Below are 16,826 nucleotides of genomic sequence, written 5' to 3'. Positions count from 1 at the left end.
CAGCACTGCAAGGGGAGTTTGGGGGCATCAGTTTAATAATGCCGAAAAGGACCCCATAAATCCTAAGGATGGCTCTGGGGTTGTGGCTCTCAACTAGGGTCATGCCATCAGCAGGTGGAGTTGGTGCAGGCTGCCATTTAGCTCTGCACTGTGTGTACAGAGTGTGTGAGGAAGATGCCATTTTGCTCTACTGCCTGGTATTCTCCACACAACGTGATCTTGTGTGCTCCGCATGTATGAGGTCGCTCTACATGTATGAGGTCGCTCTGCAGCATCAACCATTTCGTAGAGTAAAATGACCACCTCTGCACAGCATGACTTTGTGGATCACTGTGTGGATGATGCCCTTTGGCTCTTCACAATGGTGTCTTCCATGCTGGCCGGGTTCCTCACAGGAAATACTTTGTTAAAATGAACTTTTGCCAGCAAAAATGTGGGGAATTCTGATCTATAGGGTGGCTGCTGCTAACTCTGCCCCTTTTGTGCTCCCTTCCCCCCCCCCCACGGGCAGGAATTTGTATTAAAATATCACTCCCTGGATCAGAGAAGGCCATGTGTCACGGGGGGCTGAAGAAGCCCATCTTGTGGCAGCCCCACAGAGAATGCCTGTCTCCAACTCTGCACCCCTGCCCTCTATTCTATTGGAATGTCTCTGACAGCATTAACCCAGTGCATGTCTTCCTGCAGCCACTGCTGGGAGGGGGTGGAGTGAGGAGTGTTTTCTCCCCATGGGCCCTGAGTGGGGGTGGAGATGGAATCAGCAAGCTGGTGCCTTGTCTCAGGGGTGATGCCAATAGGAAACCACCTATAGGAGGATGCTAATGAAACAGAGGTGGGAGACTTGTGCGACTGCCCTGGAGGATGCTGGTAAAATGGAAGCACTGATTGGCAGACTGCTTCCAATTGGCCACTAGGCTGCCAGTAGGGTACTGTGTGTTTCCACCAGTCAGCAGCAGTACCTGCCCCTGTGGACCAGTAGGACCCTACCCTGTGAGACACTGCGCCATGTGCCAGCACTGAAGGCTTTGAATCCTTGGCCTGGTTGCCCCAGCAAGGCAGCAGCTGCCAGCCACTTTCTGGTCTGCAGGGACCTCCACTGATCGTGCCTTCCTACCCCTGCTAGTTTGCTGCCCCTGCAGGAGAGTGGTCTGGACTGATGGTGGGTGGGGAGGTGGGACAGCCTTTGGAGAGGGGCAGGTCTCCCTGTATCATCCCACCAGTGTGCTCTAATCAGAATAAAGTTTTCTAGCTGGTTCCGTACACAGAAATCAGTCCCCCTGCTCTCCGTCCCCCACTCCCATGTCTAGTTCCCCCCTGCCACAAGCCCATGCCCTCACCTCCACCATCTGTGCAGAGCTTGCTGTTAAGGCCAGTGGCTCCTGGTTTGGGAACACAATGGCTTGAGCCCAATGGAAATGGGGTGGTGGCTACACATCAGATATCTGAACCACCTACATACTTGGCTGGAAGATGAGGCCCTTTACACAATCAGACTCTGGGAGCAGGGCACCAGCAAGAGGCTATAATCAGGAGAGGCCCAAGGGACAACCACAGCCTTCTTTGCAGGTGTTAACTTTTCCACCAGTGCAGTGAGGGTTGCTTGCCCTATTTCAAAGGGGGCAACTCAGGCACTGAATGACAACAGTCACGTGTTGAGCACAGAATAGTATCCATGAGTTCTGGCTCCCCTCTTCAATTGCTCTAACCCCTACACCCGAGTCCTCTCCAGAACCCAAAATAGAGCCCTGGAGTCCTGATACCCAGCCCCTTTGGCTCTAACCCACTAGATTCCACTCCTCTCTCAGCATTGAGAATAGAATCCAAGAAGCCTGGCTTGCAAGCCCTCAGCTCTAACCACTAGGCAACATTGCCCTCAAAGAGCCAGCAAGAGAACCTACAAGCCTGCCCTAGATCCCACCCAAAGTTGGGACTGAATTATCGCCTGTTCATGGACTGAGCTTTGGCCACTGGTCTGCTCTGGCTCTTCCTCAATAGACTAGAGATCCCTGGTAGAACATTAAACCCTGGTGGGGCCATGGTCCGAGGATGAATTTGGCTGAGCATTTCTATAACTTGTACGGAAACCAAATGGGGATTTAGCACCTATGAATTAAGAACTAGAGGAGATGCTGCTTCTTGCATCCAGCAGACCTGGCCACTGGGATTGTAGAGATTCAAGAAGACTGGGATTGTTTTAAAGTGCTGCTTTATTTGAGCAGCTGGGCCTGACACATTTAAGCAGCTCAGCTGGGAAAGTTCATTTGGCACAGAAACTGCTGGGCAAGGTAAAGTCTCTTCATCCTGATCATTTATGTTAATAGCTCACATACTACAGCACTCAGCAAGAGAGAGGCAACACAGGTAGCTTTACCCAGTGGAGCAACATTATTCAGTTAGGTTACGTCTACACTGCAATGCTATTTTGGACTACCAGGCTATGTCTACACTGGCATGATTTTCCGGAAATGCTTTTAACGGAAAAGTTTTCCGTTAAAAGCATTTTTGGAAAAGCGCGTCTAGTTTGGCAGGACGCTTTTCCGCAAAAGCACTTTTTGCGGAAAAGCGTCCGTGGCCAGTCTCGACGCGCTTTTCCACAAAAAAGCCCCAGTTGCCATTTTCGCGATCGGGGCTTTTTTGCGGAAAACAAATCTCTGCTGTCTACACTGGCCCTTTTGCGCAAAAGTTTTTCGGAAAAAGACTTTTGCCCGAGTGGGAGCAGCACAGTATTTCCGCAAAAGCACTGACAATCTTACATGAGATCGTCAGTGCTTTTGCGGAAATTCAAGCGGCCAGCATAGACAGCTGGCAAGTTTTTCCGCAAAATCAGCTGCTTTTGCGGAAAAACTTGCCAATCTAGACACAGCCCTGGAGTATCCTGAAATTGCTATCCCATGTCTTCACAGCAGGCCCGTTATTGCGGGCTCTCTATTCCAACGTCCCTGTAAACCTCATTCCACGAGGAGTAAGGGATGTTTTGGAAGAGCGGTGTAAAAGCAGGCTCTTCTGGCCAGGCCTCGTGCACATAGCCTTTACATTGACAAGCGGGTTATTTTTAAATTTTACAAAATAAGCTATTTCAAAATAAGATCAAAATAAGATACACAATTTGTGTAGTGTAGATGTAACCTTAGAGTCCTGGCTAGAGATCAGGATCAAGATCAAGGCCCCCATCGGACCAGGTAGTGCACAGACAGCGTGAGAGATGGTTCTTGCCTTACAGAGCTCACCGTCTTAATAGGCAGATAATGGGAGGGCCAATTAAAACTCAGTAAGAAGAAGAAGCATGAGCACAATCACATAGCAGGTCAGAATTCCAGATAGCCTGCCTCAGGCTACCCACTACACTGCACCCTCTGGCAGGTGCAACTGGTGAGGGGGAAACATCACTCCCCCAGCCCAGGGAATGGCCAGGACAATCCCCCCTCTGCCCCAACCCCTGCTTCTCCCTGTCACTGCTCTGCCCCCTCCCCACCCTTGCTCCACTCTCTCCCTGCCTCTTCCCCACCATTGCTCCACCATACCTCACCTCTTCCCCCAACCAAGGCGGCCCAGGGGAATAGCAGGGCCAGGGCTGGCCCCCCCTCCTGCATTCACTGGTGGAAGTGGGGGGTAGCAGAGCAATGTTGCCCCAGCTCACTCTGCCTTCCCCCCCCCCCCCCCCGCAGTGCCTACAGGGGTGATGCTGCCCCTCCCACAAGCGACATGCCAGGAAAGCAGAACAAGCTGGGGCCATGTTGCTCTGCTTCCGCTACTGCTGCCAATGAGTGTGGGGGAGGCAGAGCCCCTTGCTAGTCCCCTCGCCAGCTGCCGGCCAGCCAGCTATGTCTCTGGCTTTGCCTGTGGTACACCCATATGAAAGTGAGCAATGCGGACCTACCCTCCTTTCACAGGCTCTCTAGGAGGCCTAGGTTCAGGGTCTGTGCTCGGATTGTCTTCTTGGTAAGTAAAGGGGCCTTAGCAGGTTCTGTTTGTTACTGGGTCAGGATTCAGGCAGGTCCTACTCATGCAGGGATCTTCCCTGAGAGCAACAGTCATCTCAGGCACCACAGCAGGAGCTGATCTCTTTGCTGGGGTCAGGAAGGAACATATTTTGTGCTCTAGCCGGATATATTAACCTGAGATCAGGCATTGGCTTCTTGGCAGCACGGCAGAGGGGAGAGGAGCCCATGACTTTCTCTAACTTGGCCCAGCCTACAGAGAGCAGCCTGGTGGGGGAGCCTGGCTCTCTGGTTTCTTCCTGGTGGGGGCGTATCTGCTGGAATGGGATCTGTTTGCAAACATAAACCTACAGCAGCAAGCTGGCAAACAGAAGCTCTTGGTAAAGCTGGGAGCAACAGTGGTGCCCCGCGAGTGGCAAAGCAAGCGTGGTGTGGACTGCAGTGGCCCTGGAGGACACGTAAATATACTCAACTCTAGACAAGCCCAGCCTGTGGGTTCCTGGGTGTCGCAGGAGAGGGCCTCCCTGGCCCAGTCAGTAGCGGGAGAGGCGGCACATGTCGCACTGGCAGCTCCTGGCGGTGAAGATCTCCATCTCTTTGCGGCGGGTGACCCCGCAGTGCAGGCGGACTTTGATCTGTGGCAGTGGAACGGGAGGGTGAGAGAGGGATTGGTGCCACAGCCCTGTGCCCTCCCTGAATTCCAGGCCCTGGCACAAATTAGAGAGCATGTGCCATTTCCTATGATTCCTTGGGAGTAGTGAATGGCCAGAGAATGGTGCATTCCAGCCATGCCCTTTCCTTCCACAATGGCTGGCAGGGATGGATTCTGAAAGGGCCACAGAGGAGCACTGTACCGGACCAGGCAGCACTGCCCCGTGCCAGCCACATCATTCGTGTGATCGTAGCATACACCAAATCCTCAACCTAGCTGAGAATCAGCCTGGCTGTGTCCATCCAGCTTCCCCTGTGAGCTTCCATCCCAGCTGCTATTTCGGGGAGCTGGAGAAACATTGGAGAACTAGTGGATTCCCCCTACCTGTCTGTCCTCTAGATCTCTTCTCCTTCTTGCTTCTATGTGTCATCCCAGCTCTTGCATGCACCTTGCAGCCCCATGTTCCCTGGTCTGGCTGCATTTGTAGGCCCAACCCCACTCACCTTCTGCATCTTGCTGATGGTGCAGCACTGGGACACGGAGGTGACATTGTGTCTGAAGCTGCTGGCCAGCAGGATGGAGTACTTGGAGGGGAAGGCGCTGGACTCGCAGTAGCCCACACAGGCCTGGACCACATGGGTCCCCCGGCAGGTCCCACGGCGGTCGCTCTTGATGGTAACATCAAATGCTATGGGGAGAGGGGAGAGTTCAGTCTTCATGGCCTGGGCAGCCCTCAGTGTCTGTGCTCATGAGTTAAGGGCTGGGCTGAGAAACAACTAACTCATTTTGCACCAGGGCCACAGAATGGGCATAACCCTGCTGCTTGGGATTCAAACTGGCAACTTTTGGATCCAAAACACCCAACTTCTGCCAAGTGCTCAAGTGGCTTGACAGCCATGAACATCCCTGTAAAGAAGAGGTGTGCAAAGTCAACTGTGGGGGGTGGGGGCAGGGATGTATAATGATTAGAGCAGAGGGACTGGGAGCTAGGGCTCTTGGCTTGTAGTTTTGGTTCCGTCACAGACTATGCATGACCTTGGGGCCAACCCACTTCTCCTTTCTGTGCTTCAATTTCCCAGTCTGTAAAATGCAGCAATGTCACGAAGCCCATGGTGGTGGGGGATGGGAACATCAGACCCAGGGTTAGGGAGATCCTGGCTCTCTGGTGTCATGTTCAGTCCCTGGTATAGCTCCAAACCGCCCTCCCCCATACACACATCCTTACAGTGCAGATGGCATCCAGGCCTCACGGCCTCATTGCTCCAGTAGGGGGAAGCCATCAGGATCAGCAGCAGGGAGATGATGGCAGCATGGCAGGATGGCAGGAAGTGGCACATGTTAAGAGCACAGAGTCTCTGTAACAGAAGTGGCACATGCTAAGAGCACAGAGTCAGGTCAGCAGAAGCTGGAGAGCAAAGCGGTCGCACAGCCATCCTCTGCCGGCTGGAATCTGCATCTCTGAGCTGTGTGTCCTACCTTCTATACTGCTAAGTGGGATTTCTCTCGTTTTTGGGAAGAGAAGAGGCTGTGACGTGTCAGGGACCCCCTGACCCTGCACCCCCATCCACAGCAAGATGTGACTCTGCCAGCCAGTAGAATAGAGAGGGTTTATTGCTGCTCTGAGATACAGCACAGCATAGGACCAATGCAGGCATAAGAGGATAGGCTGACAGCCCTAGTTCCCTTGGGGGAGGGGGTACAGGCCCCTGGACCCACCCCCACACTGGTTAGTCTGCTTCCTCCATGCTTCCCTTATCCTTCCTGCCCTGGGGCTACCTGGCTTTTGGCTGTCCTGTCCCATCCCAACTAGAACTTCAACCCATAACCCTTCCTATTCCAGGTGAGCACCCTAGCCCCTAGGCCACTGCCCCACTCTCTGAATGGTAGGGTGCCCTTTATCCCTCCTGCCCCCCTGCCTGGCTTTTGGACACTCCCACTGCCCTTCTCCAAACCACACCCTTCCTTTGTTCAAACCCCTTCCCATGTCAGGTGAGAACTGGTTGGGCCATGGCCTACCTGATATGAGGGCCCTCAGGGCGACCCTCACTGATCAGTGCTCACAGACGCAGGCCAGTAGGGGTCACCCAGAGCCCAAGCATAGCGACCAGTGAATGCCCAACCAGAGTGTACAGCACGCCCCACCTACATCACAATGTGCTAAGGCAAAGGGCACATGGACCAAGCTTCCGAGTCTGGGCTCTGGCTATGTCCCATTGCCCCTCACACTCAGTTTCATAGATTCCAAGGCTAGAAGGGACCAACTGATCATCTAGCCTGACCCATTGGACAGCACAGGCCAGAGAATTCCCACACTCACTCCTAGAGCAGCTCTTTTAGAAATACACCCGGTCTTGTCTTAAAATGGTCAGCGATGGAAAATCCACCTTGCCCTGGGGAACGTGGAACTTAATTATCTTCACTGTTAAAAATGTCACCTTGTTTCCAGTCTTTCTCTGCTAGACACAAGAGCCTACTGTTAAATATTTGTTCCCCAGGTAGGTCCTGCTACCGTGTGATCAAGCCACTCCCGTTAACCTTCTCTTCGATAAGATAAATAGATTGAGCTCCTGGAGTTTCACTATTAGGCAGGTTTGCTAATGCTTTACTTGTTCCCATGGCTCTGCTCTGAACCCTCTTCACTTTATCCACATCCTACGTGGACTGTGGACACCGGAACAGGGGGCAGGGTTCCTGGAGTGACCACACCAATGCCAAATAAAGAGAATAACTTTTTTTCTTCTCCTTGAGATTCCCTTCATTAATCCAGGCACCACGGAGCCCTTTTGGCCACAGCCTTGCACAGGGAGCTCACATCCAGCTGATTTCTCTCGCCCTCCCCCACAAATCTTTTCAGAGCAGCAACTTCCCAGGACAGAGTGCTTCGTCAAGTCATCTGTTTAGACCTATCAAAACACGTACTGGTTGCTTGTGCCCGCTCCCTGGCGTTTCGGCCTCACGCTCTTCTACCTGGAGTAAAACTGCAACAGAGAGAACCCAGGAAAATAGATTTTCCTTTTCACTGTAGCAAGCTCTTTCCACTCAGCTTCGCTTGTGAATCAAAAGAGCAGCAATCAAGGGGGGGATTGGCTAGTATGTGAGGCATGCAGAAGGGAGTCAGCTCTTCTAGTTTCTATCACTAATTCTGGGAGAGGAGGCTTGCGGTGAGAGCAGGGGCTAGGGCCTCAAGATTCCTGGGTTTTAATCCCAGGCCTATTAAGTACATTGGTTAGTGTGGGTATGTGAGCTGGGGATTATTTCTTCTATTTAATAATGACTATTCTCTCTCCACCTACAAACTCTTCCTGTCCCCAGGATTCACCAGACCTGGGAACCTGCTCTACCTTCAGTGCAGCTGAGACCCCAGCTCTTCTACCCCCGTCAACTCCCCATAGCCAGGTGTATATCCTACCATCTGTCTGTAGCTGGCAGGGAGTCCACAGCAGAGGTTTTTAGCAGCTCTCTTGCACTGGGTCCTGTTGGCAGCTCCCGAGTCATGGTATCCTGCTGCAAGCCCTCCCTCCCTATTTCTAGCTCAGGTATTTGCATCTCCACACCTCAGCCTGCCCCTTTGGGACTCTTTTCCCATCTCCACCCCATGCCCCGCCTCCACCAGCCCTCCCAGCTAAGAAATAGAAATTGCTGTCTGCATTTCCAGAGCTACTAGCCTTTTCAGAGATCCTATCCCCTCAACCCAACCAGCTTCCTAGGCCGAGCCCTCCCTAGCTCCAGCTAAAAAGGGTTACTATAAATTTCCTTCCTATTAAAACCATCAATTCGGGGGCAGTGTGACAAATAGTTTGTTAGTGTAGTAGAGAGTGCGTGTGCGTGAGAGAGAGAGAGAGTAAGAATGGGTGCCACTGCCTTCTGTTGGATGGAATTGGAAAGACTCAAGCATGTGTCATAAGCCCTACATTGCTAACAGCAAATGGGGATTATCTGTGAACTCTGGTTTGTAGAAGGAAAGGCTGTGTGTGCAGTCTAGTGACAACAAGGGTGCTGCTAGATTTGTAGGTCTTGTTTTGATCCCCCTGAAGTGGCTAGTTTGAAATGTATTTAGGGGTGTGCCCTCGGAGTCAGGGCTACAATGGTATTCAATATCACGCAATTGTAGCAATTGATGGATCTTGCATGAGACAGCACCTTCCATTCTGACAGATCAAAGACCACAGTGCAAACTATGTATATGCCCCCTTTTACCTCCCAATGAGATGCAGCTGCCTCTGGGGTGGGGGTGACACATACACCCACCAGTGAGATGCAGCAGTTATTTATCAGCATCAAGGCAGCACTCCCCACCACACTGAAGACTGTAAGTGGAGTCTTGTTCCTACTGGGGGAGAACAGGATGCCAGAAAAGAGTCCCTCACCCTGGAGTTTGGGTAGGACTCCAGGTTCACATGCCCACTGCTGGGGGACTGAGCCAGGGATTTTTAATGAGTGGTGGTGATATGGGTCTTGCATATCATCTCACAGACAGGATGCTGCGATCCAGAGAGCTAGTGAATGGCACGCGCCCCCTCAGACCAAAAAAACTGCTTGAAAAATTATGTCTTCCTGCAGGCAGCCTTCCAGTTCAGGGGCACAGCAAGTCCCCTGCCAGACGCCGGGCGTGCATCCGACTGCCGGTGCATTAGGGAGATAATTGTGTTGCCGTTGCAAGATGTGCCCATTTATTACTAATAATGATTTCTCCACTCTGATGCAGGTCACTCTAGGTCACAATTCTGGCTCCACTGGTAGCCCAGTGAAGAACAGTGGCTTGCCCCTATCCAGTGGCTCTTCCCTGAGTATCTAGGTGTATTAGTTAATTAATACATTAATCAGTGGTTTCTAGAACCCAGCTTGGGTGGGTCACCGCCCCGCTTTGTGTCTCAGCTTTCCCATCTGTGATTAAAAGGGTAATTATAATCTAAATAAGAAAGATCATCCTCACATTCAGGTGGGGAAACTGAGGCCCAGAGAGGTTCAACAACTGGCTCAGGATCATCTAGGGAGACTGTGGCAAAGCCAGGAAGTGAACCTAGATCTCCTGAGCCCTAGTCCCATGCCTCAACCCTCACAATTCCTGCTCTTCTCCATCACTGAGCTGTCTCTTGCTTGATATGGGACGGTGCCAGCTCTGCAGAGATCCCTGAACCTTCCAGGAAAAGGCTGGACAGGGAGACAGTGTTGTACAATGGTTAGTGTGCTAGGCTGTAACTCGGGACACTTGAATTCATTCCAGGATCTGTCTTGGGTGACCTTGCTGTGTACTTCAGTACTTTAAAAACAATAAGTATTTTTCTGGCTCTGCACTGGGGTGGGTCTCAGTAAGATGGGGAAACCGAGGCATGGAGCTGGGGCAGTGACATGTCCATGGTGAAATAGTGGCTGATCCTAGAGCAATGGATTCCAACAGGGAGGCCAAGTAGCTGGAAGATGAAGATAGGCCAATTGAAAAGTAGGGTCCAAATATTTAACGGGGGGGGGGGGGAATTCACCATCGGAATAGCTTCCCAAAGGAAGGGTTGTGGGTTCTCCATCACATCCACATCCACTCTTGATTTAAAAATTGCTGGTGTTTCTAGCAGGCCTATTCTGCTTCTAACCTGAGTCAATTCAGGGATGTCTTATGGCCTGTGCTATATGAGTCAGACCAGAGAAGGCCAGAAGGGACCCCTGGGATCATCGTGTATGAAAATGGCAGCCTTCTCCTAATCTTTATTAACAGGTTTGATCTTGCTTCTGAAAGCTGAATGCAAGCCTGCCACCCAGAAGAGTGGGGGGAGGGGAGTTTGCGCACCAGGGGAAGGAGGGAAGGAGCGGGGGATCCTTCTCAAAAGAACAAAGGGACCCCCATGTCTCCTAGAGGAGAGTAAATTCAGCTGTGGGGGTGACAAGCTGTTGAAGCCAGCCTGGAAATGGCTGGGAGAGGAGAACTGTTTTAAAGAATCTTTTTCAAGTGGAAAAAAACAATGTGGGTGGTTTTGTTTGAGGGTTTGGTGGTGGTCTTTATTTGCTATGCCCAGTAGGGCAAGACTGTCAGAAGCCCTGGCAGACAGAGAGAGGCTGCCCCTGCCCTAAAGGGGTCTCAATCCACACAGTTAAAAGGATAATTGGCCTTGTTTTTAGGTGAAAGCTGAAGCATGGTGCAGGGAAGTGACTGGCACAAGGCCACCTAAGGAGTCAGTGGCAGAGCTCACAGTCAACCCCAGCATTTCTGCAGCTTAGTCCAGCCCTTTAGCTACAAGACCATCCTCCCTGCTGTAAAAATATTGCTGGCCTGTCATTATGTAGGGGCTTATGGATTTAGGATCCTGACTCTTCAAATTTTAAGGATCAAATTTTCCAAGCTGCCCAAGCCCTGGTTTCAAAAGTGACTCGGGCTCTGGCGAGTCACTTTTGAAAATGGGGCATAAGCATTATTGGAGAATGGGACCCTCTCTATTGTGAGGTCACTAAACCAGACACTAACTTGATTAGCCGATCTCTGCACAGCACCAAAGGCTCTTAACTCCTCTCCCCTCCAAACCAATTAAATCCTTCCAGGAGAGTTGAATTAAACGAAAGGGGGTTGTGACTTAACATGTTGGGAAAGAGCAGGGAGAAGGCTCCAGTTCTTTACCAGCCCCTATTTTTATCACCCAGACAGATTTTAGGCATCAGATTAAGTTCAATATATAAACCTGCCATTGTTGAATTGAGTCCTGGGGCTAACGGAGAGTTGCTTTGGAAAGCTTAATGCTGCGTAAAGACTGGAATTTGGCTGCAGGGGCTGCTATGTCAGACTTCCCTGGATAAAGAGGGCTTTGAAAAGTGGAGGGATGCTGGCGTGACTGACTCGAGCTGGGATCTTGGAGGGGATCATCGGCTGTGTCTCAAACAGCACATTTGCTTGTGTGTTTCAGCTCAATCCATCCGTGTCTGGGGTGGAGCGGGGCGGTTGCTTGGCAGGCAGGCATTTTAAGGGAGGAAATTAAGTCTCTTGAAACAACGAAGGGTTGGTTAAGAAGCACAAAATGCTGGAGCTGGAGCTGGGCTGGAGTGCCAGGGTTCAGCTTTGGCTGTGGAAGTGCCAAGGGATTTCTGAAACCCACAAGGGTGGTGGCTTCATGTTGAATTTCAGATAGGACACCTCTGACAGACACCACCATTTCTGCCTCCTGATTCTGGCCTGTGAACACCTCCTCGCTTTCAGCTGTTCCTTGCTCCTGTTTCCCGAGGGCTCAGCTCCCACAGATTTCCAGAAGTTTGCTTCACTACCAGCCCAGTGGTGGATGCTGAGCCCTCAGAAACCCCTTGTTCTGAGCTCTTTGGAAAAATCTAGCCCTGGACAGCTGATTTGCAGTGCAGTAAGCAGATCTTCCCTCTGCTATTTTCAAATGCAGCATGGGTCATACCTGACGCTAGCCAGATTCTACTCTGGTAGAGAGCAGGATCTGGCCCTTGGTTCCAGGGAAGACAGCAGAAGATCACTGCAGAAAAGTAACTGTATCCTGCATCAAGCCATCTCTAGCACCCCTGAGCTTACAGTTCTTTCTGTAAAAGCCATAGATGCTTGTGTGTGCACGTAGTTGGCCCTAGAAAAACTTAGAAGAAATGATAATGCAAAAAGAGTCGTTACAATAAATATTTCATGGGGCTATTTCTGCATTACTCTCAGCCTGTGGAAATACCAATGGTCTACTCACCGTTAGGCCATTCAAGGAGCCAAGCATATGTCAATATCTCTTTGCTTCTTTTATCTCTCCTAAATACTCATCTGCACCCTCCCCTAATGTCTAGGTACCCCTCGATCTTAAATGGATTTATCCCAATGCATCCCTGTGAGGAAGGGCAGTGCTGTTATCCCTATACAGTATTAGAGATGGGAAAACTGAAGCATAGGGGCTCTTTTGCCCAAGATCACACAGGGACTCTGTGACTGAATAGGGAATTGAACCCTGGTCTCCCATGACCTGGGTGAGGTACATAACTGACTAATCCCTGCTTACTGATTGGTTAATTGCTCCAGGCTACAGCTGTGAGGTCTGGTTTTTAAAGGGTGGAGGGATGGATTGTGGTTTGCAGGAGAGAGAGGACCAAGTAGCTGAGTTCTGCTCTGGGTTTGAATGCCCCAATGTCCAAGGAAAGAGCACGTTACCTTGGATTGATAGTGGGGCTGCTTTTTGCTTGCTTGTAAACAGCAGAATTGCTCATGCCAGGGCACTATCTGTTCTGCTTCCACTGAAGCCCATGAGAGCAGCTATGAATGTACATAGCTGAAATCAGAATCAGGCCTTGATCCCGCTGTGGGCAGTGGGTGACTCTGGATTGACCCTGGGGGATCTGAGATCAGAATCAGGCCCATTAGATGTTATACAGTGTGGCCAGCTGTGCTGGTCCCCTATGGAAGTGCCCTACTGCTGACCCCTTGAGAGCAGGGAGCCCTGAGGGTGGGGGATGTGAGCAAGCGGGCAGCTGCCTCGCTTGAATGACAGCTTGGAGGAAACTGACATTAGCTCAGCAGCTGCCTGTGTTGAAAGACAAAAGCCCTTCCAGCTGGGTCTTGTTCCTGCAGGTTCCTGTGGGTGCACCTAGGAGGAGGAAAATGAGGTAACAGAAATGCTGAGCTGGGGGCTTCTTAGATTAAAGAACCAGTGTGAGGGGATTGGTCAGAATTTGAGGCTGGATTTATTTTTTCCATGATCAAAGCTGTAGCTAGGCAACTCTCTCCAAATAGCTGCCGGGCCGGAGTCTGATCTCACGGAGAGCCCTGTAAGTGTGGGGTTCTGTTCCTGGCTGTGGGGTCTGGTGTCTAGAGAAAGGGGGAGGAAAAAGGAGCTGGCAGCCAGGGTTGCTGGTCTCTTCCCAGTGCTAGAAGAGGCATGTGTGGTATGGCTAGAGCAGGGGAAAGTGGGAGGGAGTCAGGACTCCTGGGTTCTATTCCTAACCTTGCCGCTGCTCAGTACAGTGGCACGTGGAGGCGGACATGCCCTGCCTGTCCCTGTTCTCCTCTCGCTGGTGGGATGCGAGAGTAAGTCAATAGAGCCAAGCTCTGATGCACTGGAGAGCTGAGTCAGGTGCTCTGGAAATGCAGCCTTCTGCCCTCATTATGAAAAGTACTTTGGGCCTAACGGCTTCGTCTACGCTGGCAGCTTCTTGAAGAGTTCTTGCGCAAAAAGTGTTCCACAAGAGCGCATCTACACTGGCATGTGCTTTTGCGCAAGAGCATCTATGGCAGTGTGGACGCTCTCTTGCGCAAGAAAGTTCCGATGGCCATTTTAGCCATAGGGGTTTCTTGCGCAAGAAATTCATGTTGCCTGTCTACACTGCCCTCTTGAGCAAGAGCTCTTATTCCTCGTGGGGAGAGGAATAACTCTTCCGGAAGAAGCCCTGTTTTCCGACTCTGTACTGTAAATTTACTTGTGCAAGAACGTGCGTGCAGTATAGACACCTAGCAAGTTTTTGCACAAGAACAGCCGTTCTTGCGCAAGAAGCCTCCAGTGTAGACGTAGCCAGAGAGGATTAGACCTCTTGCAAGGCTGGGCTCATGGCTAAGGGACTGGCTGGAAGGGTATAGGACAAATGCTGTAGGGCCCCAGAGAACCTGTGCTGTGGCCCCTCGGCTCCTCTGCCCACGGGGAAGAGGGACACTATTTATAGTAATGACAAGTCACAGGGCCCAGCCCTGCTCAGCCAACATTAGGTGCTAGTGAATTCTCCAGGGCCTGCTCCTGGTGTCATTCTGGAGTGGCTTTGCCCAGTGCAAGCACAGAGACCATTGGAAATTGCAGAAGGATTTAGCCTTGGCTAGTGATAGCATTCTTCATGATGGCTCATCCCTGTCCTAGAGGCACCGCTCACTCTCTGAGATCCCCTCTTCTCATTAGTTTCTAGCAAGTCCCTGCTAAGACTCGGAGGGATTTAGTTTTGAAGGCCCCTGGGCTATGGCTCCCAGTCCCACCTGCTCTACCCATATAGAACTCTATTTCCCAGGGCTGGGAATGGTACCCAGGAGGTTGGGCATCCTGCTAGCTGCTTTAATCTCTGAAGGGCCAAGACCACCTGGAGCTTGGGAGGGGGCAGGCAGGGCTGAGAACCAGGACTCCTGGGCTCTATTTCCCAGCTTTGGAAAGGACTGTAGATCACACTGCAATTTGGGAGCCAGGATTGTGGGGTTCTAGCCCCAGATCTGGGACAACAGTGGGCTCTAGTGGGTAATGCTGGGAGGCAGGTAATGCTGGGCTACGTCTACACTGGCATGATTTTCCACAAATGCTTTTAACGGAAAACTTTTCCGTTAAAAGCATTTTCAGAAAAGCGCGTCTAGATTGGCAGGACGCTTTTCCGGAAAAGCACTTTTTCCGGAAAAGCGTCCGTGGCCAATCTAGACGCGCTTTTCCGCAAAAAAGCCCAGATCGCCATTTTCACGATCGGGGCTTTTTTGTGGAAAACAAATCTCTGCTGTCTACACTGGCCCTTTCGGGCAAAAGTCTTTCGGAAAAAGGCTTTTGCCCGAACAGGAGCAGCAAAGTTTTTCCGGAAAAGCACTGATGATTTTACATGAGATCATCAGTGTTCTTGCGGAAATTCAAGCGGCCAGTGTAGACAGCTGGCAAGTTTTTCCGGAAAATCAGATGATTTTCCAGAAAAACTTGCCAGTGTAGACACAGCCCTGGGTTCTAGTCCGAGCTCTAGAAAGATGTATACCCTAGAGCAGTGTTACTTAAACTGTGTTCTGTGGCACATTGGTGTGCTGTGGAGAACAACAGAGTTCAAAATGGCTGCCCTTAAAGGGGCAGATGACCTTTTTTGTTTGTTTTTTTGCTCAATAACTTCCCCTCCCCCTGCCCAACCTTTTTTTCCTCTCTCAACAAAAGGCCAAAAGGCTATCAAGTGCCAGTGATTCAGCTACTCCTCTTCACGCTGCTGTGCATCTCCTGCCCTTTGCCTTGGAATTGTCCCCTCAGGAGCTCCCTGCTTGCTGGGCAGGGCAGAGGAGGGATGCTGATGTCAAGCTGCCCCCTCTCCCACTCTGTATTGTATCTCCACAGAGCAGAGAGGGGGCGCAATGGGATGGAGGGAGTTTGCTGGCTGCTTTTGGGAGTGGGCCAGGGCCAGGGCAGGGGTGAGCCTGCCTTAGCCCCACCTCACCCCCACCCAGGAGCCACTGGAGGTAAGCAGTGCCCAGCTGGAGTCCACATCCCAAGACTCTACCCCAGTCATGAACCCTCTTCTGCACCCCAAGCTCCTGCCCTATCCCTGAATACCCCTGCATCGAAAGGGAAAAAAAGTGACCCAGGTAACTATAGGCCTGTTAGTTTGACATCTGTAGTATGTAAGATCCTGGAAAAAATTTTGAAGGAGAAAGTAGTTAGAGACATTGAGGCTAATGGCAATTGGGACAAATTACAACATGGTTTTACAAAAGGTAGATCGTGCCAAACCAATCTGATCTCCTTTTTTGAGAAAGTAATAGATTTTTTAGATAAAGGAAATGCAGTGGATCTAATCTACCTCGACTTTCGTAAAGCATTTGATACAGTACCACATGGGGAATTATTGGTTAAACTGGAAAAGATAGGGATTAATATGAAAGTTGAGAGGTGGATAAGCAACTGGTTCAAGGGGAGACTACAGCGGGTCATATTGAAAGGTGAACTGTCGGGTTGGAGGAAGGTTACTAGCAGAGTTCCTCAGGGATCAGTTTTGGGGCCAATTTTATTTAATCTTTTTATTGCTGATCTTGGCACCAAAAGTGGAAGTGTCCTAATAAAATTTGCGGATGATACAAAGTTGGGAGCTATTGCCAATTCAGAAAAGGATCGGGATATCATACAGGAAGATCTGGATGATCTTGTAAATTGGAGTGATAGCAATAGGATGAAATTTAATAGTGAGAAGTGTAAGGTTATGCATTTAGAGATTAATAACAAGAATTTTAGTTATAAGCTGGGGACACATCAGTTGGAAGTAACGGAGGAGAAGGACCTCGGAGTCCTGGTTGATTATAGAATGACTATGAGCCGCCATTGTGACATGGCCGTGAAAAAGGCTAATACGATCTTGGGATGTATTAGGCGAGGTATTTCCAGTAGGGATAAGGAGGTGTTAGTGCCATTATACAAGGAATTGGTGAGACCCCATTTGGAATACTGTGTGCAGTTCTGGTCTCCCATGTTTAAGAAGGATGAATTCAAACTGGAACAGGTACAAAGAAGGGTCACTAGGATGATCCGAGGAATGGAAAACCTGTCTTATGAAAGGAGACTCAA

General features: G+C 50.7%; 1 protein-coding gene across 1 annotated transcript; it reads right to left on the bottom strand.

Annotated features, from left to right (window-relative positions):
- Positions 1-4,438: 4,438 nt before the first annotated feature.
- On the bottom strand, positions 4,439-8,154 carry GPHA2 (glycoprotein hormone subunit alpha 2). The gene is made up of 4 exons (XM_006136559.4): positions 8,000-8,154; positions 5,816-5,945; positions 5,094-5,278; positions 4,439-4,573 (listed from the first exon to the last, which is right to left on the bottom strand). The coding sequence occupies exons 1-4, from the start codon at positions 8,000-8,002 to the stop codon at positions 4,472-4,474; spliced, it is 420 nt and encodes a 139-aa protein (XP_006136621.2). The 5' UTR covers positions 8,003-8,154; the 3' UTR covers positions 4,439-4,471.
- Between the last annotated feature and the right edge of the window lie 8,672 nt (positions 8,155-16,826).

This window comes from Pelodiscus sinensis, chromosome 11 (genome assembly GCF_049634645.1).
Source record: "Pelodiscus sinensis isolate JC-2024 chromosome 11, ASM4963464v1, whole genome shotgun sequence".
Classification (NCBI taxonomy): Eukaryota; Metazoa; Chordata; order Testudines; family Trionychidae; genus Pelodiscus; species Pelodiscus sinensis.
The sequence above is the reverse complement of the archived record's forward strand: the minus strand, read 5'-3'. Positions and strand labels throughout refer to the sequence as shown.